Source organism: Pongo pygmaeus, chromosome 2, assembly GCF_028885625.2.
Source record: "Pongo pygmaeus isolate AG05252 chromosome 2, NHGRI_mPonPyg2-v2.0_pri, whole genome shotgun sequence".
Taxonomy (NCBI): domain Eukaryota; kingdom Metazoa; phylum Chordata; class Mammalia; order Primates; family Hominidae; genus Pongo; species Pongo pygmaeus.
Genome location: NC_085930.1, coordinates 115090847 through 115113897, shown reverse-complemented (window position 1 = coordinate 115113897; position 23051 = coordinate 115090847). Strand labels below are relative to the sequence as shown.

The window sequence follows — 23051 nt, the reverse complement described above, 5'->3', positions numbered from 1 at the left end:
GTGGAGCCCAGGTATGTGGATTAAAAAAAAACCAAAAAACAAAAAAACAACTTCCCAGGTGATTCTAATGTGCAGCTAAGCGTGAGAAGTACATACATTTTGGTAACAGACCTCTTCCTTCCACAGGCTTATACCAGGCTTTCTAAGGCCATGTGATCAAAGCTTGATGGTTTAAGATATGCAGAGAATGGTGTCCAGGCCGGGGTTCCAGAGCAGGGGCTGCCTCTGTGTGATCTTGGGCCAGTTTCTTCATCTCTCTGAGCCTTGAGTGTCCTCATATATAAAATGGGGATAATAATAACTCCATAGGAGGTTTCTAGGAGTTACAGCTAATGGCTGTAAAGTGGATACTCCGTATGAGAGGGCGATTATTGTTACTTTCAGCAGGATTTATTATGATTGCTGAGAGTGGCCAAGAGCTCCAGACCCAGGCAGGGGCTGCCTTCAGATATAAACAACTCTGCATGTTTTATAGGCTCACTGAGATCTGGCAGATGGAGGCTCTGAGCATGGTGACCCACTTCCCCTAACTCCTGGCAGGAGGTTCTCTGAGCAATGAGTGCAAATGGCCGCTTTCCAGGAATTGGGGGAACTTATGGGGAACCCCAAATTCTCTTTGACCTTGGCATATGATTTTAATGGGACCACACTCCATGCAGGTATAAACCTGTATTTAAAATATAATACCTTGTGAACATCCTTCCATGCCAATTAAACACAATCTACAGCATCATTTTCTTTTTTTCTTTTTTTTTTTTTTTTTACATTTGTGGCACATTCCACTGTACAGATGTGCTATAACTGGTTTAGCCATTTCCCTGTGATAGTCATTCCTTTTTCCCTATTAAAAACATTGCCACAATAAATATCCTTTTACGTGCTTGTTTTAAAACAACTTGTCTAATTCTTTTCTTAGGAAAGATTTCTGGAGATGAAATTGTGTAGTCAATGAACGTTTTTAGAGGTTCTGACACATGGTGCTAAATGATCCTCGGAGAAAGGCTTTAACCAATTCCACGAGCTGCATGTGAGTAACTGCTTCCCTTTAACTATGCTAATACTGGGTATTCCATTCCTATGACCTTTTCTCATCCAACAGGACACTCTTGTTTTATTGGACATTTCTTTTTATGTTGTACTTCTTATTTGGTGAAATTTCCTGTTCAAATCCTTTGCTCTTAATTGTTCTATTAAGGTGTTTGCTTTTTTGTATGGTTTATAAACATACTTTATATATTAAGGAGATTACCCTTTTGTCTATTAGTACTATTGTCACAATTTTCCTGATTTGTCATTTACCTTTATTGTATTTGTTTACATTTTAAAATATTTCAGGATATATACTTTAAGTATAGGATAATAAAATGATTACCTGTGCACCCACCACCAAACTCTAATGAATATTAACATTTTGCCATATTTGTTTCAAATCGTGTTTTCTTTTTCCTTACAAAAAAAAATATTAGCGAATACTTAAATAGCATTTGATGTATACCAGGCACTGTTCTAGTGTTTTACATATATTAAATCATTTAACCCTCACAGTAACCCTAAGTGATATGTAATGTTTATTATCCCCATTTTACAGATAGGGAAACTGAGATACAAAGGAGTTAAACCAGTAATTCAAATGATGGCTTCCACTATGAATTCTTACCCATCATGTGCCATCACAGATAAACCAGGAGCCACCCATAATACTATATTCATTCCAAGGTAATCACTATCACAAATTTGATGTTTATCATTTCTACACATTTTTACATTTTTAATGTATATAACAACAACACATAGTATTTCTGTATTCTTTTAACTTTATGTAAATAGGCTATGCTTTATATATTCTCTTTTATTCTTAACATCATGTTTTTTATTCTTTGTTCCTTTTATTCTTAACATCATGTTTGAGATTTATTGACACATGTATATGTATTCATTCTAATCATGTACAGTATTTCATTGTATGAATACACCACAATTTATTTATCCACTTTATAAAATTAATGGACATTTATGTTGATTCCAGTTCCCCTATGACTAAAAGTACTGTAAAGAACTTTCTTATACACGTTTCCTTGTACAGATGTGTGAGACTTTCTTAAGAAGACATATATATATATGGAATTGTTGAGTTGTAGGGTACACAGTTTATATCTGTGATTTACCAAATATTGTTCAATTGCTCCCCAAAATGGTTGTACCAAATCCACACTCTTACAAGCTGTGAGTTCCCACTGTTCCACAACCCTGTCAACACACAGAAGTCTAGTTTTTATTCTGTTATGGTAAAAAATAGTATTTCAATGTTGCTTTAATTTCCATTACTCTGTTTCTCTTCATTTGTTTATAACCATCTGAATTACCTCTTGTGATTTGCTTGTCATTTCCTTTGTCCATTGTTGTGGTTGTGTTTTTATCATTTTATCACTATCCCTCTTTTCCTATTGAAGTGTAAATCTTCAATATTGCCTGGATTCCATGTATTTCTAGTTAAATACTTATCATAATATCAATTTCCAGTTTGTGGTAGTGAGTTCAGTTAGTTTGTAACATCCCTTGTTGTACAGAGATTATAAATTTTAACAATTTATAATTTAGCAATCTTTTCTTTCATGATATAAGCTTTTTGGATTGTTGAAGACCTTCCCAACCCGAAGATCTTAAAGCTTTTTTGCTTGTTTTTATTCTAAAAACTTTAAAGTTTTGCTTTATCACATTTAGGTGTTAAGTCTAATTCCCCTGCATCTAATTTATGAATATGATGTGAGGTAGGGATCTAAATTGATTTTCTTCCATGCAGATAACCATTCTCCCAGCATCATTTATTAAACAGTCCCATCCTTTTCCTACTGATTATTTTATTTTATTTTATTTTATCTTTTGAGACAGGGTCTCACTCTATCACCCAGCCTGGAGTATAGTGGTGTGATCTCGGCTCACTGCAACCTCCACCTCCCAGGCTCAAGCAATTCTCCTGCTTCAGCCTCCTGAGTAGCTGGGACTACAGGTGCATGCCACCACATCCAGCTAATTTTTGTATTTTTAGTAGAGACAGGCTTTCACCATGTCAGCCAGGCTGGTCTTGAATTTCTGACCTCAGGTGATCTGCCCACCTCGGCTGGCCTCCCAAAGTGCTGAGATTACAGACATGAGCCACCGCGTCCAGCCTTCTCCTACTGATTTATAATGCCATCTCTATTATTTATCAAGTCACCAAATATGGATTGTTCTATTTCTGTGGTCTCAATTCTGTAGCAAAATCAGTTTTTCTACCCCTGCACCAATACTATAATATTTTTAGCTTTATAAGATATCTTAAGATACTATGGTAAATTCTCTACCTTAGTCCTTAATTTATCTTGATCTGCTTTACTTTTCCATATGAGTCTTAGGATTATCTTGTCAAGTTCCATTAAAAAAAAGTATTGAGATTTTGACTGGAATTACATTGAACTTATAGGTTAATTTGGGAAGAATTTGTATCTCTACAATATTCATACTTTCATTAATGAAAATGGTACATCGCTCCACTTTTATGTCTTCTTTTATGTTTTTCAGCAGTTTCATAATTTTTTCATATAAAATTTGCATATCTTTTGTTCTATTTATTGCTAAATTTCTCATAGTTTTTATTGTGATCATAAGTGGAAACTTTAAAAATTTATTTTCTCCAATTGATTGTTGATGGTGACTAGGAACACTATTTGGAATACTGAGGCTGTACCCCCTAATATTGTTGAACTCTCGTATTAGTTCTAACAGCCTCTCTGTAGATTTTTTAAAATGATCTAAATAGACAACAACATAATCTGGAAAATAATGTCAGATATGTTTTTCTTCCTTCTTTCTTCTATGTCTCCTCTTCATCTCTCTATATTACGTTCTGGGCAACTTTATTAGATCTAAATTTACAATCATTTAATTATCTTCCCAACTGTATTAATATGCTATTTGATGCGTACATTGAAATTTTAATCTCAATGTCTATATTTTTCATTTCTGGAGATTTTATTTGGTTCTTTTTCAAAGTTGTATTATTTTCTTATGTTTTTAATCTCTTATTTTATGTCTTTAGTTATTATGAACTTTTTTTTTTTTTTTTGAGCAGAGTCTGGTCCTGTCACCCAGGCTGGAGTTCAGTGATACGATCTTGGCTCACTGCAGTCTCGGTCCCGCTGGGGATCCAAGTGATCCTGCCACCTCAGCCTCCCAAGTAGCTAGGACCACAGGTGCACACCACCACACCCGGCTATTTTTGTGTATTTTTAGTAGAGACAGGGTCTTGCCATGTTGTCCGGGCTGGTCTCAAATTCCTGAGCTCAAGCAATCTGCCTGCCTTAGCCTCCCAAAGTGCTGGAATTACAGGTGTGAGATACCACGCCTGGCCAATTATGAACATTTTTATCATCTCTATCAAGCAATTCTACTATGTGACATTTTTAAGGGGATAGCCTGATTGTGCCTGCGTGTGTGTATGTCTGCGTGTGTGTATGTCTGCTGACTCTTCCGTATGGTGGAATATTTCCTTCTGTGCTTTATAATTTGGGAAATCCAGCTTGACCTGGGCTAAAGGTGTGTCCTTCCAGAGAAGTTTTGTTCCCTTTTAGGGGCCCCAAGACATCATTCTAGGATCACTTTCTATGTTAATTTTTTAGATGTAGGTTCCAGAACTACTCAGGTGTAAATCTGAACCCCAAATCTGTATAAGGCCAAATCCATAGTCACAAGCCTTTCAGGGGTTACTTTTTTCCTTTCCAACCCTGGCTAAGACAGGGATTCTTTATCATTTCCCAGGGCCTGTGTGTAGGTTTTTTCTGGTTCACCATTTTTCTGAATGTATGGTCATATTCTTATGGGGCTACTCAGTTTCGACCCCTACTCACACTGTCCCAAGGTTGGATGTCTTGTCTCTACATGCTCATTAAAATCCAAGCCTCCAGATTATGCAAATCAACACCTCCCCACTCCACCCAGGGCAACTACAGAGCCATTTCACATGTTTACTGCTATGGTTTCTAAGCTTCTTTTTGTTTTTGGCACTTGGGGTTTCTGTTAAAGTAGCCCCCTCTTATCTATGGGGAATACATTCCCACAAGGCTCCTAGTGAGTGCCTGAAACCATGGATATTACTGAACCCTATATATACTATGCCTTTTCCTAAATCTACATACCTCTGATAAAGTTTGATTTATAAATTGGGCACAATAAGAGATTAACAACTTCTCTTTGTCATATATTTGGCTTCTCTTTGGCACATCCGTATTGCCAGCAACATTACTATTCTGCTTTGGGGAATAATGATTAAGTAAAATAAGGGTTACTTGAACACAAACACTGTGATACCACAACAGTCTATCTGATAACAGAGATAGCTAGTAAGTGACTAATGGGTAGGTTGCGTATAGAGCATGGATACGCTGAACAAAGGGACAATTCATGTCCCCAAGCAGAATAGAGCAGGACAGTGTGAGATTTCATCATAATACTCAAAACGGTGTGCCATTTAAAACTAATGAATTGTTTATTTCTGGAATTTTCTATTTAATATTTTCACATCGTGGGTGACCACGGGTAACTGAAACCATGGAAAGCAAAATTGTGGATAAGAGGAACTACTGTACTTTCTCATGCACTTAGCTATGTAATTCAAAGGGTGTTTCCTATATTTTAAATTGTTTATTAATAGAAGACTTTTCAGATTTTCTTGTCCATAATGTTGCTGGAAACAGAAGTTTCATTTGCCTTTTACCTTTATTTGTGTGATGGGCTAAAAAGTTAGTTAAATCTATCAGTCTTCTCCTTTATGGAATTTGTCTTCAGAGACATGCTTAGAAAGGCTTTTCCCATGCTGATTATTTACTCATGCTTATTTTTATGGTTTTGTTTCTTAACACTTAATATTTAAACTACCTAGAATATATTAAATGCAATAAAATCAAAACCTTACATATTAGTAATAAAGCTATTCAAACAGAACAAAATATAGCTATAACACAACTACGTTGCCTGTTATCAATATTTTAATGACAAGTTTAATACAATGCAGTTCAGCCACAACTTGCTGCCCCAGTGAAGCCACCAGTGCTGTTCATCACACCTAACTTGCTGCTCAGTCCAACCCAATGGTCACAACCTGATAAAAACACACTCAACTGAAACCCTGCATAACTACCATCTGAAGACCACCCCACATTTCCAACAGTGCCATGAGACTTCTACCCACTGAGATGTAGCTTTGCCTTCTGTTTGCACATAGAAGGAAAGAAAAGTAAAATTACAGCAAGTGGACTCAAATCGGTGAAAAAATCTGAATAGGCCCTGCAGAGAACTACCTAGAGTCCTGGGTTTGGAAAGTAAGAAGAAAAGAACATCCTCATACCCCACAGTGTGAGAGACCTACCTGCCTATGGGGGTCACTTGAATAGCTGGGCCTTAGACAGGCTGGGTCTGCAGTAAGAGCAAGCTTAGATCAAATGGGGCCAGAAGTCCCCCTACCACCCCCACACCAACCTCGAAGATGATCTCAGAAGCTCCTTTTTGAGGCCAGTGGGCTCATGGCAACTCTGCCCTGGGATCCTCTAAAGACGGGCTGACTCTGTTTACCTGGACTGATCCAATATGGCCCTGTCCTGGGAGTTGAGAGATGCCCAACTCTGCCCCTGCCATGTCATCCCTCCTGTCTCTGGGCCCCAGTTTCCGTATCTGTATAATAAAGAGGCAGGACTTGATTTGGTATAAAGAAAAAAAAAATTGGAATTAGAATCCAGACATTCTGACTTCCAGGAGCAGTCTAACAACAACAACAATAGCAGAGCTATCATTTGTTTTGAGTGCTTACTGTTTATCAATCTATGAGCCAAGCATATTATACACATTATCTTATTCAGTCCTCATTACCTTCCTATGAGGTTGATATTGTCATACTAATTTCACATTTATTGAATTCAACAAATATTTATTGGGCCAATTACTGAGTAAATTGCTTGAGATCAGCTAGTTAGTAAGAGCTGAGTCAGAATTCAAATCTGGCTCTGCCTGATTTACTTACTACACCCAGCTATCCATCCATCCATCCATCCATCCATCCATCCATCCATCCATCCATCCATCCGTCCATCCCTCCATCCTTCCCTCCTTCTATCCAACCATCCATCCACAATTTCCCCCATCCAACAACACTGATGCAAGCTCTGTTCATAAGAGAACTACCTCCTTCTGCACGCACTCTCCTCCACCTACAAATTACAAAATCTCAAGTCTCCACACATTTCAGGTTTACCCCCAGCTCACTTTTGTTTTTTAGACTCTGGGCATCTGCATAAACTTCTTTTCACTCCACCCTCCCACTCCAAATCTACATTTCTCAGCTCCTTAGAAGCCGACCCTGAGATTCCCTCCCTCCTCCAAGACGTCCTCTATGATGATTCCCACCCTCAAAAGATCCTTCTGTGTGCAGGATCCCTTCTTCCTTACCCACGAAGGCTGTGCCAGCTGCCCGAGGTCCCCTCCTGCCAGGATGCCCATTTGAGAACCAGCTGCAGGCAGCCCTTACCAGGTTTCCGACCTGCAGCATCTCCTCGAATTCACTTGTCATGTTGTAGTGCTCCAGCGCCATGAAGAGTGTGTTGAGCACGATGCACATAGTGATGGTGAGGTCAGTAAACGGGTCCATGACCACCAACTTCACTCCCTGCTTGATGGACATCCACAGCGGGCAGCACTCCCAGATCAGGTAGCGCTGGGCAAGGCGGTTCCAGCATGGAGGACACTTGCGGCGAGACTCCTCTAACTCTGAGGGGACAGCCAATGAGTTAGTTTGATTCTGTTGACTGAGTCATATGTATCTGGAATACCTTCCAGGAAAGATTTATGACTTGCTCTGGGAGATGACAGGGCTGCTAGGTGACAGCAGGACAGTGGGAGCAGGGAAGGCCGAGGGAATGGGTGGCCTGCATCCTGGCTCCTTAGTCTGGAAATATGAGAGAAGAGGGCCATAGGGACAGGAAACAAAGATGGAGGTGGGGAAAATGGGGACAGGAGAGATTATCAGGACAAACGTACAACTGCTTAAGACAACAGTCCCACATAGACCTGGGGACACTCAGGGGAGGACAGGCTGAAAATGATGAGACAGTAATGGGGACATGCAAGTTCGGACACAAGGACACCTGGGACAGAATGGGCAGGGACAGATGTGGATATCTGGGATACGTCAGGACAAATGGGAGAGGGGATGCCAAGGACAGGCTGGAAAAGATGAGAATACATCCGAGATAGGAGGGAACAAGATCAGGATGGGGGGTGCCCAATTCAGACTGGAAGGGATGTGGAGTTGCCTAGGGCAGGAATGGCTGGGAAAGATGTGGGATGCCTGGAATAGTCTGAAGTAGATATGGGAATAGCTAGAACAGGCATGGGTGTGCTCAGGACAGGATGGTCCTAGACAGACATGGTTATGGTTGGGAGATGATGGAATGAGACTGACAAGCATCTGGGACAGGCCAGATGTGGGAGTATTTGGGAGAAACACAGGCATAGTGATACCCAGGAGAGAACAAGCTGAAACAGATGAAAAGACATGGAAGGACAGGCAAGGCTACACAGAACAGAGAAGGCTGGGACAGTGTGGGGATGTCCAAAGCAGGCCAAGACAAATGGGGGATGCCTGGGTCAGGCTGGGATAAAGGAGAGCGTGCCTACAGCAGAAGTGGGGAGTGCTTAAATGACCTGGGGTTGCTGACCTTCCAGTGCGCTGGTGAGGACACTGACTGCGCTGAGGGCCCGCTGCCGTGCTCCTGGCTCCTCGAAGCCATCTACACACGGAGCCTGGGAGGTCAGCATCTGGGGCCCGCCTGGCTCCTCCGATGGCGTGGTCTGAGTGCAATCAGGAGATTTGTGTCAGCCTGGGGAAAAGGGTCCTGCCCCCAGCTCTAGTCCTGCTGGACCTGGGGTGGCCAGTCCAGACTCAGGCTGGGGATGCCACAGGGATAGGATGAAGGTCTTGATGGGACACTGGATGCTGGGCTTCTCTGTTCCCAACTCCCTCCCAGTTAAGAACTCCCTCCAACCCTCCTCCCAATCACTGTCTCCTTCATTCTCCTTTCTTCTTCACTGCCTCTCATCAGCAGTGATTCCTGAGTGTGGTCAGGAAGCTACACATATCACAGGTCCTCCCTGAGCCTGATGCTGCCATACACATTAGTACATGCAAAAATGATCTGGGAGTCTTAATTGACCACAAGCTTCCTAGCGTCAAGAGCATAAAGAAGCTGAAAAAAAAATCTAACATGCTCTAAGATAATGCTAATAGAAGGATAAAGTACAATGCTTACACATGGCTGGTGGGGGGCTGTGTCTTTTGTGGAGGCAGTTAGGCTGGATTTACCAAGAAAATTTTAAATTGGCCCTCAAGTCCTCGTCTAGTAATCTAACTTCATAAATAATTACACATGTGCATCAAAAATACACATAAATGATGTTCATTGCAGCAGTGTTCCTAATGCCATAAGAACAAAACAACCAATCAATAGCAACCATATTCAAATCAATTATAGACACAATCCAACTCTGGGCTCTGATAGACAACAAAGAGAACGAGGCAGTTCTTTGTATGCTCCCATGCGGACATCTCCAAGACAAACAGTTTCATGAAAAAACAAGAAAAAGATCTGGAAAATGCATACCAAATAATTAAAGTGGACATATCTGGGGAATGGGATTGTGGGGGAAGGGAAAAAGAGGGAGAAGGTCCCTTTTCACTTCATGTACTTCTGCACTGTGGGGTTTGTTTTCACCATGCATGCACCATTTTTATCAGTAAAAAACCCAGGCCTGGAAATAGCCCTGGTGAAGGGAGGTGGCAGGCAGGCATTCTCTAGGCTTACCCAGAGCCTCCCACAGAACCAAGGAGGGCCAATAAAGCCTTCACTTCAGCAGGGCCCTGCATGACCACGGCCCAGGTGCTGAGCTGTTCAGCATGCAATAGCAAGACTCTGTAATCTTCGTAGGGCAGAGGGAGATGGGCCTAGATTAGCCAGGGTAGAAGAAGCGGGGCATAGGGTGGGTACCAAATAGATCTGGGCTCAAGTTAAGGACATCCCGGCCATTGGTAGGACTGCTCTGAAATGTTGCCTAGGGAGGTAGTGAGCTCCCAGTCATGGAAGTATTCAAGTGGAGGCACCTGAGAGGGCTGAGGTGGCTGGTGCAACGGTACTACCCTAGGCTCAATGCAACCATGAATTTGGCCAGCTTAACTCACAAGCAAGTTTTAAATTTTCCCAACTTCTCCCCTCCTTCTTTGCCATCTATGATAGTTTGGTTATCACTTGGCACATATGCACTCTCTTTCCCCTCCCACCGAGGGTGAATTAAACTTCCCTGCCCTGGGCATGAATGACTTGCTTTGGACAACAGAATGTTAGTGGACATGCTGTGAACAGAAACCTCAACTGGGCTAGTGCTGTTTATCTTGCTCTTGTGCTCCAGGAATTCTCCATGAAAAGAGCTTCCCCAGGTAGCTGTCACCCTTTCAGCCTGAGCCTCAGAACAAAGATGTAGAGCAGCCCTGAGCCTAACCCACAGCATGGAGCCCAGCCCAGCCAGCATGCAGTCTGGAGCAGGGCTTCCCAGCTAAGCCTAACCTACATGGGCCACGTTGTAGTCAACCTGCAGATAAGTGAGCATGAGAATAAAGGCTTGTTGCTAGAGATTGACTTCTGGGGTAGTTTGTTACACAGCATTATTATTACGATAGCTGACTAATACACCATCCTAGTCCAGGCAGTCATCATCTCTTTCCCAAAACCACTGCAACAGCCTCCTAACTGGCTTCTTTTCTTCTTCTCATCCCTGTATTCTCTGCATAGTAGAAAGGGATTCCTTTAAAAAGTAAATTAGATAATGTCACTCCTCTGTTCAACAACTCCTCCCACCCTACTCCTCCCTATCTTACTCAGATAGTATATCCAAACTTATCTGTGGTCTAGAAGGCCCTGCACAGTCCAAATCCTAACTCATGAAACTCATTTTAATGTTTCACCACACCTGGCCCTGTTAGTCCCTCTCATCCCTTAGATGTGTCCTCCTCAGGGGCTTTGCACTTGCTATTCCCTCTGCCTGAATGCTATTTCTCTGCATCTTTAGGGCTGGCTCCCTAAAATCATTTGCCTGTCAATTTTAATGTTACCTTCTTGGGAAGGCCTTTCCTGAGTATTCTAATAGCCCTCATCCTCATCCCTCCCCTTAGTAGCTTTCTATCACATGACTTATTGCTACCTGAAAATATTGATCAGTTTACTGTCTTCCTAACTATTGTATAAACTCCAAGAGACAGTGATCTTGCCTTCTTTGTTCGCTGCTATAACCCTGGAGTCTCAACACTGCCTGGCACGCCACATGGCAGGCTGGCACTAGATAAATATTAGTTGGATGGATAAATTCTTGGGAATCAATCAGAAGGCTCGGGTTAGAGTTCCAGCTCTGTTCCTAACTTGCTAGGTGGCCACAGGAAATGAGGATGAAGATTTAACATGCAGGCGGAGAAAAGGAGTGGATACTCAGTGTGCTTCTCCCACCTCCATCTGGACTTTTGGAACCAGGCAGTCTCATACAAGCAAGGGGCAAAGTAAGTCTTCAGCCCCCACCTCCCAATCTGGATAAACTGAACGTGAGCTGTCTGCTGGGCTGGCCCTTCCTCCCCATCCTTGTTGATTAGGCACCCACAGTGCGCCCAACCCTGTGCTTTGTTTTCAGACTAGAACTGGGAAGAAATGTCTCACTGGGGACCCAGTGGAAGCACAGAAGGCATTCCCAGGGGCCTGCAGCCTGCTAATCTCTTTGACTCTTCAAATGTCTCCATCTTGGTTCGCTAATTCCTTTAACTTTGCAAATGACCCTGTCTTGGCCTGCTAATCCCTTTAAGGTTACAAATGGGCCCACAGAAGTGAGAATGGGTGAAGTCAGAATTCCTGGTAATGAAGTGCTTGAACTTGGATTCCTCCCGACATGTGCAGTACAATGAGATGATTTTCTCCTTAATGAGATTAGGAAATTCTATTAGCGCTCCCAGCTGCTGACCCGATTCCATGAGGCTGAGGCTCCAGGGCTGAACCTGCCTCGTTTAGTGTTCCTGGAAACTAGACACCCCACCCTTCAGATGGGCCAGGGCCTCCCCAGCTCTACCTAAAGCTGTGGTCTGCCCCCAGGGGTGCCCAGTTTCCTCCCTTCACCCTGTGCTCCAGAGGAGTGTGGGGCCCTGGGCATTCTGCAGTGTACCCCAGGAACCTCACTCCTTCCTGCTCACTAATACCAATATCAGATAATACTAATGGCTCTAACACCAGGCAAGTATGGGTCTCAACACTGGACCTAGTTGCACTCTTTCAGTCTTCACCACAACTTACTGGCATATAATTTTCACTTTACAAATGAGGAAACTGAGGCAAAAAGAGATTAATTAACCCGTACCAAGTCCCACAGATTGAGCAAGAGTCTGAGTGGCACAAAATAAGCCATGTGGCTGGGAGCCCTGCATCTTCAGGCCATCCTCCACCTTCCTGGTCAAGCCTCCCATCTGTTCTACCTTCCTCTCCAAGTGTGCCCTGCAGGCCTTGGGGGCTGAGCCAGATGTTCAGCTTTTTCCTGGGTGGACTGCTCTGGTCACTGTGTTGGGGGCCCGGGGTCAGCAAGGACACCTGATGGCTGATTGGGCAGCCATCAGTCTGTCATAGGACTGACTAAGTGACCAAAGCTCTGATTGGCCTTTCACAATCTGGCCAGTCCCTTCCTATCACCTTTGTAACAGTCACTGCAACTTCTCTCCCTGCCGCTCCCTCTGTTCCAGCCACACTGACCTCATGGCATCTCCTCCAACAGGCTAGGCAGACTTCTGCCTCAGGGCCTTCACATTTGCTGTTCCTTGTGCTTGGAACAGGCTTCCCCAGATGATGGTAATGACAGCTTTACTAGTGTGACATATTTAACTATCATCCCTCTTTATCACCATTACACACAATATGGACATTTTTTCTTTTTTGATTTTTTTTTTTGAGATGGAGTCTCACTCTGTTGCTCAGGCTGAAATGCAATGGCGTGACCTCAGCTCACTGCAACCTCCGCCTCCTGAGTTCAAGTGATTCTCCTGTCTCAGCCTCCCAAGTAGCTGGGATTACAGGCATGCGCCTCCACACCCGGCTAATTTTTGTATTTTTAGTAGAGATGGGGTTTCACCATGTTGGCCAGGCTGGACTTGAACTCCTGACCTCAGGTGATCTCCCCACCTCGGCCTCCCAAAGTGCTGGGATTACAGGCGTGAGCCATGGCACCCGGCTTTCTTTTGACTATTGTCTGTCTGTCCCCATTAGCATGGATGCTCTATGAGGACAGAGTTTTTTTTGTAAGTTTATGCACCTAGAGCCCAGCACACAGTAGGTGCTCAACAAATATTTGGCGTGTATTTTTGGACTTGGCACTGGTGATCAGTTTGGGAGACCAGACCTGCCCTGGTGCCTCGGGGCTGGCTCACCGTGTCTGGTGGGTGTTCTAGCATCACAGGGTGGAGGAGGTGGCTTCCTGGGGATGTGGCCTCTAGGTCGCCTGCCCCCAGTAATGAGACCACCCCATTGCAGTCCACAGTGCTGTTCTTTTTGCCATTGAGGGCGTGGCCAGGAGCCGAGGTTCCGGGACTAGGCTGTCCCTGGGCACTGGTCCGGCGCAGGGGCCAGGGCACCAGCAGTGATACGTGGTGGCTCTCGCTCTCCCCCGCTGTGCTGTTTTCATCATCTGCAAAATCTGCTTCGGAACCCAGGTCTCGCCGGCGAAAGGTGAAAATGCTCCCGCGGCTGGAACGTGGCTTCATAGAAGTTCTGCTGAGGCCATGGGTGAGGCTGAGATGATTCTAAGGGCACGAGGAGAGGGGACATGACCATGACATGTGCTCTTCATGTGCTCCCAGCCTGTCTTTTGTGCCATTGGTCTCAGCTAAACTTCTCAGAGCATTGAGGGCTTTTTTGGCCACACAGGAACTGGGTAGGTTGGGCCGGGGGTATTTGGAAGAGGGGATGTGGGGTTAGAGATAATCCTGTATCTTCTGGGATGTCTATTCCCCTCAAATCTATGTCTCTGGAGCTGGGAGCCTGAAACTTAACTGGGCTTGGAGTTAGAGCTCAGGCTGGGCAAGGGAGAAGGAGGCAGGAAGGCTCCTGGTGTTGCAGACAGGCCCGGCCTGAGGAGGACCTGGGGCACTCAGAGTGGCCCCTCACTCTTATGGGCATGTCCTTGAACTCTTACCAACCCATACCATGGGGCCTCGTCCCCCAGCCCCAGCTCCAGTGCTGGGATACTGGCCTCAGGTTGGGGATATCACAATACCCAAAACTACCCTGTCCCTCTGCCCAGAGCTCCCCTACTCTAAGGAAGGCCATGGGAAACAGGAAGGGCAGAGAGGAGCAACCATGGGGGCTGTGACAGTACAGGGGCCTAGCATGATGAGCTTTTCATGCCAGACCCACCCTGGAAAAGCTAGAACCACAGCTGGGATTACCATTGCTCTGGGACCATCTTCTGAGTCAGACTTGGGGAACCTGTCCTCCCCACATTCCTCAGTTCCTGAAGACATCCGTTTTCTCCTCTTGCTTCTTCTCTCGTGGCTGTTTACTGGGGCCAAAGGGGACATCTCCAAGGAGCTACGGGACACGGTATCCACACCCCTGATGGTGAGGGCCTGGAAAAGAGTGGAGGAAGGGATGTTTCCATCACTGAGACTTTGTGTAGCCTCAGGCTCAGGCAGGCCAGGCAACTCTCAGTGACTTGGTTTTCGCCATCAGTAAGTGGACTTGCACACCTACCCCAAAATGAGGACATCATGGAGATAAACTCAGACAGACCCAGAATGTTTTGGGAAAGATCAAGATCCAGGAAGGAAGATAGGAGTGGCTAAAGTGGGCAGCCTTGGAAGAGGGGAGTGTGTGGAACAGGTGGGAGGTGGGTGTAGATGAGCAGAGAAGTGGCAGAACCAGAGGGCAGAGGCTCTTCTAGAAGGTTTAGCTGGCCAAAAGTGTCCTGGAAGATGTGGCATAGGGTAGTGAGAAGAACAAGTGGATGCCCACAGCCTGGCTTCTAATAGCTCACTCTATAGCCAGCCTCCAGGCTCCACCATGTGGGGGACTGGGGATGGCTAGGGCAGCATTGTCAGTGCTTATTTTCTGAGACAGCTCTGTTCTCTGACACTGGACCTTCTTCACTACCCCACCAGAAGGCATCCCTTGACCAGAATAAACTATGTGCATGTACACATGGATCTCTTATCCAGCATGCACTATGCTCACAGGGACTGTCTTTACCCAGGAGCTACCACCCAGCAGGCACCATTTTCACCCAGCTGGCGCCACCTTCACCTGGAAGACATGATGACCATAGGGAACAAGTTTACTCAGCACAAGCCACACTCATAGGACCCACCTTACCCAGCAGATGTCACTTTTACCTAGTAGGCTCCTCACTAACAGGCACGTCTTAACCCAGCAGGTTCCAAATTTTTACTCAGAGATACCACATTCACAGAAAATACCTTTACCCAGCAGGCACTGCATCATGCCCACAGCACCAGCTTTACCCAGCATGCACCATGCCCACAGGCACCAGCTTTACCCAGCATGCACCACGCCCACAGGCACCAGCTTTACCCAGCATGCACCACGCCCACAGGCACCAGCTTTACCCAGCATGTACCACGCCCACAGGCACCAGCTTTAACCGGCATATACCCCACCTATAGGCACCTACAATCAAGTGAGGGCTTAGAGGCTCCTTGGTGGCACTGCTCACCCACCTCGTGTTCTTTCTTGAGCATTTCCATGGCCTCCTGGAAGCGCTTTTCCTTCTCCTCAGTCTCAGCGATGGTGGCTTGGTTTTGCTCCTCATAGGCCATGGCGACCACGGCGAGGATCAGGTTCACCAGGTAGAAGGACCCCAGGAAGATGACAAGCATGAAGAAGATCATGTAGATCTTCCCTGCGGACCTGAGGGTCTGGGGGAGCAAGGGGGAAGAGGTCACCCTCACCGGGGCCCTTTCTGGGTTATGGCATTTCCAAGTCACCTAGTCTAGTTGTGCCAGGGGTTCAAATAGCCATAGCCTAGGGAGGAGGGTAGAGATGTCCCACCTATAAAGAGGGACATGTACTGACCTGCAGAGGAGAATGACCTGCACACAGCTGGACTGTGTCCCACCCAAGGAGGTAGGCAAAATGTCCCACCCAACTCAGGGCATGCTGTGCCCACAGAGGGAGAATATTCCATCCTACAGAGAGAAAGAGTGTCCCGCTCACAGAGCAGAGCGCATCCTATACAAAGGGACTGGTACTTCATCACCAGCAAAAAGAAAGTTTCTTTGCTTGCTGATCCCTTCTCTCTCAGAAGCAAGGGTCCTTGTCCCCTGTCCCCTCCAAAGCTCTCACCAGTGGGGAGGCTGCTGGGGCCACTTCTGGCTAGTCACTTGTGTAGCCTGGACCCTGAGCCCACACTTGTTATCCCTCTGTGGGCACACACGTACCTGCTGATAGAGGCGCTCCCAGCAGTCCTGCGTCATCAGGCGGAAGAGTGCAAGAAAGGCCCAGGCAAAGGAATCGAAGCTGGTGTAGCCGTGGTCAGGGTTCTCACCTGCCTTTAGGCACCGGTAGCCCTCAGGACATGTCCTGCAGCCACACACAGAGACTTTGTTCTATGCTGTCAGGGGTCTGCTGCCCTTGAGACCCTTGCTGGGTCGAACTTGTCTCCCTGGGCAACCCAGTTTATGCCCCACTGCTCGGTGAAGCTGAGCTTCACAAACCTAGTGCCACGCTGCTGGATCCTGCCTCCGTGACTTTGTTCGTGCTGTGCCTCCCACTGGGACACTATCTTCCTCTTTACCTATGTGTACTCTGCTAGGCCTAAATCAAGCTCTCTTCTGCCCAGATGACACACCATCCCCAGCTACTATCAAGTTGCCTCTCCTCACAGAGAGGAAGCACTCAAGCCTGGCTCATGTCTCTTCCTCTGCCCGTCTACCCCATGAGGAGTTGAGTATAGCATGGGCATGGGGGAGAGCAGGGTTGGGGAAAGCAGTGAGCGTTGGCTGAGCTGAACAGGATGAGCCTAGGGCAAAGGCAGGGCCATGGGGTTGAGAAATGATTCTGGAAGGGATGGGCTGGGGCTTGGCCATATCAGGAGCCCATTTGCACAACTGTGCACACAGCCACTGGTTCAGTGAGGCAGATCCACAGTTCACAGAGCTGGAGGTGATAGCCTCTCTCCAAAGAGGAAATGCTGGTCTGGAGTCATGTGTGCATGTGCGTGTGTGTGTCACACACACACACACACACACACACACACGAGGGACTTAGCTAGTGGATGGATGCATCCAAGGGACCTCTGTGTCTTGCTAATGCCTCAAGACCCTCCAGACAATCTCTTTGGTGACAGGAAGGAGGCAACAAACTTGGTACTTCTCCTTTGAGGTGGCCCTCTGTGACCCCCTTCTCCAACACTCCATGGCACTGTCACACTGATCCAGACCCTGGTGTGCACAGGGCCCTGGAAGCTGCACATGGCTACTGGGCATCTCAAGGAAAGTCCAGGCTGCTGGGGAAACCACATTTGCTCCAAGGGACAGATCAGCAGCGAGGGAGGGAAGACTGGAGCTGGAGGGAGCAGTTCTGGGGAGCTTCTGGAAGGGAATGGAGCTGGGGGTGGGCTGGTTGGGGGGCTGTAGAAGGCATCCCAAGCTATCCCTCAGTCCCAGCCCACCTTCAGGGCTCCGTTAGCTCTCCCTGCAGCTCTGTCCCTGACCTTTCTCTAGCAGCTATCTCCTCTGTGCTGGGGGCAAGGTGGGGAAGCTGGGGAAGGGTCCTGGCAGGGAAGGGACACAAAAGAACGCCTCGCTGTCCCTGGGGTCAGGGCATAAATAGAAAATACAGTCAGTTGAGAAAACACCAGGAGACTTCCCTGGCAGGACAAGGAGATCCGGGGTGGTAGGTGCCACATACCCAGCGTCAGAGCTGTTCCCACACAGTAACACGTCAGAGGTGCCATTCTTGAGCAGGTAATTTTCTGTAAGAGAAACATCATGCCGGTGAGGGGCACTCTGGCCCAAAAGTTTCCGCCTTGCATCCAGGGCTTTGGGGAGGTGGAGACCTCACTAGTGGTCTTCCTTCTTCTCTGCCCCTTCCCTGCCCCTGCCCCTGCCCTCTGCCTGGCCAGGCTTCAGGCAACTCTGGCTGCGCCTCTGGCCTTCCTCCTGCTCCTCTGCAGACATCCTGCTGCCAGTGCCCCCATGCTCTCAGAAGACACGGGAAGCCCTGGGCAGGGCCTCAGCTGTCCCCACAGGAAGCTTCTGCACCCTACCCGAAACCACTCAGGGGGCCCACCAAGGCCAGGAGGCAAGGGTCTGGGCAGAGTTACAGCTTGGCTGCCGAGTCACTGTGGGGCCTTGGCCGGCTACTGCCCAGCTCTGTACTCACTTCCATCACATAAAATGGTGGAAGTGATGCCTGCCATAGTCACCATACTAACGCTGTGGTCTGTCCGGATGGGGCTACACCAGACAGGACTGCCCGTCTTGTCCTCTCCTCTCTGTGGCAGTCATCAGTCTCCAACAATCACCATTACCTGGCTTTGTCTTAGGCGACAGTTGTCAAAGCATGGTCCTCGAACCAGCATCATCAGCATCAAGTGGAAACTGCTTAGAAATGCAACTTCCTGACTGCCACCCAGACCTACTGACCCAGAAACTCTACGGGTGGGGCCCAGAAGTCTGTTTTCCAGAGCCTTCTAGGTGACTTGGGTGTACATGGAAGTTTTAGAACCGCTGTTATGAGGCCACTGCTGAACTACTCATTGAGTGTCTGTTTCGTTTTCCAAAGTGGACTGCTGGTGTATGTAAGAGGCCCTAACTTCAGAATGGCCCTCATGGTCATTCTGGCCCAGGGTCCTGTGGCCTGGAATCTGGCCTTGCAGCAGCATGTACCTCTGAAACAGACCAATGGCTCTAGTCAAGAGTGGTGCTGGCCTTCAGCCTGGAGAATGGAAGTGTGAGCCACGGGGCAGTGAAACAACGGAGGGGCTCACACAACTTGGCACATCATTGGGCTTGTTCCAACCCTCTTGCAGGGTTCTGGGGTACACGAATATGGAATTAGCATCCTGGCAAGGAACACTGATGTCAACTGGGAAATCTCCATGCGAGCTAGGTGGGGCTTCACTCTGAAGCCTCATCAACTACTCTGGCTCCATGTCCACCCCTTTCCTAAGCTGACACTCTGTGGGCAGCCTGGTCACCTTGCCATTGCAACACTCTAGGGTCAGTCCCATCTCCAAATGCTGCAGCTGCTGTTCCCCCAACTGGCCCTCCATCTAACTCCGTACTTCCCACTCTCAAGCATTGCCTCCCCATCTAGCCTGGGAAGTCACAAGGCAGGCCCTAAGTCTGCTACCCGTCTGTCCTCTGTCTGGGTCTCTGGGGGATCAGGCAGGGCTTGAACAGCCCTGGAGGCCTGCCCTCTGGTGACGTCTGTGTGGGAGGTGTCCCCGCTCTGCTGGTCTCGCAAAGCCTTCCCCAGCTGCAGAGCAAGTTCGCACCTGGATCACTGAGGTAAAGGTCCAGGGATTCCCAGACCAAGCCGTCGGCCTCCACGGAGCCGTTGGTGCCATTGAGCGCCGTGAAGTTGCGCACGCACTTGTGCCTTAGGTTGCCCATGAAGAGCTGCAGGCCTATGAGGGCAAAGACGCTGAGGCAGAAGACTGTGAGGACCATCACATCAGCCAGCTTCTTCACAGACTGGATCAGGGCCCCCACGATGGTCTTCAGCCCTGGGGAAGGCAAGAACAAGCACGGGGTCACCCAGGGGCACTGAGCTCTGTGCTCCACTGGTTGGGGGCTAGGCCTGAGTTGAGCTGGGGTGGGGCCAGAGTAGGCAACCAGAGGTGGGGACAGAATAAGGGAGGCTTCTCCTGGGCTTTGAGACCCAAGCCCCACTTTCCTCAGCAGCTGAGATTGTGTCCTGATTTCCCTGGGCAGGAGTCTAGGCTGGCTTTGTAGTTTCAGAGGGAGCCTGCTCTTCTTTGCTCTCCACCAGCCAAATATATGGCATGGGTGTGGAAAGTGCTGCTTTCTTGAGAAAACACATACGCAGAGCATGACCCCCTTTGGCTGGTCTGAAGGTGTGCCAGGCCTACCCCTTTTAATGTAGTCCATGGAAAAGGAGATGGAGGCAATTGAAGGGCCTCAGCCTTGATCTTGAGACGGGGCGAAATAGAGCCATTCCTGCTGGGGGTCCCCCTGCCCCACTGCTGGGGCTGGCTCTATTTGATGTACAGGGAGTGTGGATTGTTTGGAGGAAACTAGGGGCCCAGGGTCTGGTCGGGTAGGGGCTGGGGGCTGTGGTCAGCTGTGTGCTGGGGGCTGTGGGTGAGGGTCTGGCGGGGTCATGGTGGGTGATGTCTAAGGGGCCTGGGTTGCCTCAGGCCCACCTTTAGGGAAGGTTCAGGAACAGGACTGACCTGCATTGCATCTTCTCACTTGCCCTGTCCCTCTAGGACCTCCAAACACCCCCATCCATCCCATTCCCCATAGCTGAGAGGCTGTGTTCTGTTAGTTGCACAGCCTAGCTCCCTGCAGAAGCCAGCACCACACAGCGGAATGACAGAAAAGCATGTGTAGACACCAGTCTGGCCCTTAGCGACTGTCCTAGGACAAGTGCAAGCAGAGCATGGGGAATAAGGAGGCTCCTCTGCCAGCGGCAGGGCCCTGCCCCTCATGTCCCTGTCCCAAGCGGCCAGATCTCAGATTAAGCTCCATCCATCCACTGTCCAGCCGGTTAATGTGTTAGGAGCACCTGTGGCTTCTGTGCCTGCTGCTGCTGGGCCTGTGACCCACAGGCAGGGAGGCCATGGTGAGCAAACACAAGATGGGGAGAGGATGACCTCCCCATCGTGCCACTGACATTGCTGCCCGCCCAGGGCTCAGAGGCACTCAGCCTTCCTTGTGGAAATCGTCCTGGCAGATGTTGGCAACTGCCTGGGCACTGGGTGGACCTCACAGGTCTGGGCCCAGAGTAGTGGTGGTGGTGAGATTCACAAGTTCTTCATGGTCCAGAGCTCCTCATCTGTAACAGAGCTTCCTGTACCCTTTGGTGGGTTTACTGGGCTGGAGATCTGCATGTCTCGAGGGGAACCAAGTGAAGACTGATGGACAGCAGCTCGAATACCCAAACTGGTCTCTGCCTCAATTGTTAGGCTAAGGTCTCTTTGGCCTGAAGTGTCCCATTCAAGGCCAGCAAAGCACCCCCTGACCTGGTCTGTGGAGATAGTGGCCAAGGGTAACTCACCCCTTTGAACACTTCTCATATTGATGATGGATTTCACTTCTGGCAAGAATGGTTGCAACGAAACTGCAGGATTCTTTCTGAAAAGACCCAGGAAGGGATTGGCCCCAGGAGATCAACTAGGAAATCCTCCTGCCACTGAATTAACAGGCTGGGTGGAAGAGCCCTTGGAAACCACCAATTCTGATTTCACTCTCATTTTATGGAAAAGCGACTGAGTCTAGAGAGGACTAGGGCTATTTCAGACCCAGCTCAGAGGACACCTCCTCCCGAGGGCCTTCCATAATGCCGACCATGGCATTTTTCTATTGGCTGCTTTCAGAGCCTGCTGGCTCACTAGGTTGCTGGCAGCTGTGAAGAGGTCCCACCGAGCTAGGCTGAGATTGGTGGGCTTCCTCCTTTTCCCCAGGACCGAGAAATATTTCCCTTTGTAAATCTTTCTTATAAAACACACCAGGAATATGCCTTAAGTCCTGTGGTTAGTGTGTTTGTCTACTTTGGTGGGGTGAGTGCCTGTGAGGCTGTCCCCGGGGCCCTAGAGGACAGACTATGTGGTTTCTGAATCTATGTGTGCCAAGGCCCATGATGTCTGTCTCAATGCAGTTGGCTCCATGGGACTGAGCGGGAACAGACCGCCTCCTTGCTACTGGCCCTTGGCAGGGGTCTGGGCCACTTGTGGGAGCTCTGGGGGAGATGCGGCCCTTATGAACATACTATAGTGGGTTTAGAGGCCAGAAAGCTCAGTGTGAACATAGCATAATTGGGGGCTGCTCTGGAAAGATAACTAGCCCTACCAGGGGGAGTCCAGATTCCTTATTGGAGCTTAGAGCAGGGCTTCTGACTCCTTGGGGGCGACAGTAGCTCAATGCAGGCCATAGGCCTAGGAGCCACCAGGTTCCACATCAGGAGTGGATGTAGCCGTCTGGTTCAACCGATCCTCCCGTCAGCTCTCACACCTCCCTAGAATGATGGCATGCAACCTATCTCCAGCCGCCTTTTTTTTTTTTTTTTTTTTTTTGAGACAGAGTCTCACTCGGTTGCCCACGCTGGAGTGCAGCGTGATCTCGGCTCACTGCAACCTCCACCTCCTGGGCTGAAGCGATTCTCCTGCCTCAGCCTCCCAAGTAGCTGGGATTACATGCGTGCACCACCACGCCCAACTAATTTTTATATTTTTAGTAGAGATGGGGTTTCACCATGTTGGCGAGGCTGGTCTTGAACTCCTGACCTCAAGTGATCCACCTGCCTCGGCCTCCCAGAGTGCTGGGATTACAGATGTGAGCCACCGTGCCCGGCTGAGCTGTCTTTTTAAAAGAGGTGGCTTACCCAGTTCTAAGTGTGACTGCTTTCGGAAAAGACTTTTGGAAGGAACCTCTGGGCACTGCCCCTCCAGAGCAAGTTCCTCCAAACAGGAGGAGCTTTGAGTCTGGGGAGAGGGAATACAAACTTAGGATAGGAATGTCTCCTGGGTGGAACTCAGCTTCAGCACTGGCCCATTGCACAACCAGGCTCAGAAATCACAAGTCTTTTCAGAGTTTTCCTGGATGGATAGATGGAATGGTTTCTAGAGAGGTTATCTGGGCCTAGGAGATTTCCCAGGTGCAATTGCCAACATCGGTCAAGGAGAATTTCTTCCTGAGGCTACCATGCATGGTTTGCTAAACCTCTACCGCACCATGCAGCGAGGGCTGTTAGACA

At 48.0% G+C, this 23051-nt stretch overlaps 1 protein-coding gene across 1 annotated transcript in view; it reads right to left on the bottom strand.

Moving 5' to 3' along the window:
- Positions 1 to 23051, bottom strand: part of SCN5A (sodium voltage-gated channel alpha subunit 5) — a 103076-nt gene that overhangs the window by 43440 nt on the left and 36585 nt on the right. Inside the window, exons 7-14 of the mRNA XM_054482377.2 lie at positions 19609 to 19839; positions 18018 to 18081; positions 16547 to 16688; positions 15827 to 16024; positions 14540 to 14719; positions 13523 to 13894; positions 8742 to 8874; positions 7553 to 7791 (exon numbers count right to left, since the gene is read on the bottom strand). Coding sequence (XP_054338352.1) covers positions 7553 to 7791; positions 8742 to 8874; positions 13523 to 13894; positions 14540 to 14719; positions 15827 to 16024; positions 16547 to 16688; positions 18018 to 18081; positions 19609 to 19839 — 1559 coding nt within the window. The remainder of the gene's footprint in view (positions 1 to 7552; positions 7792 to 8741; positions 8875 to 13522; positions 13895 to 14539; positions 14720 to 15826; positions 16025 to 16546; positions 16689 to 18017; positions 18082 to 19608; positions 19840 to 23051) is intronic.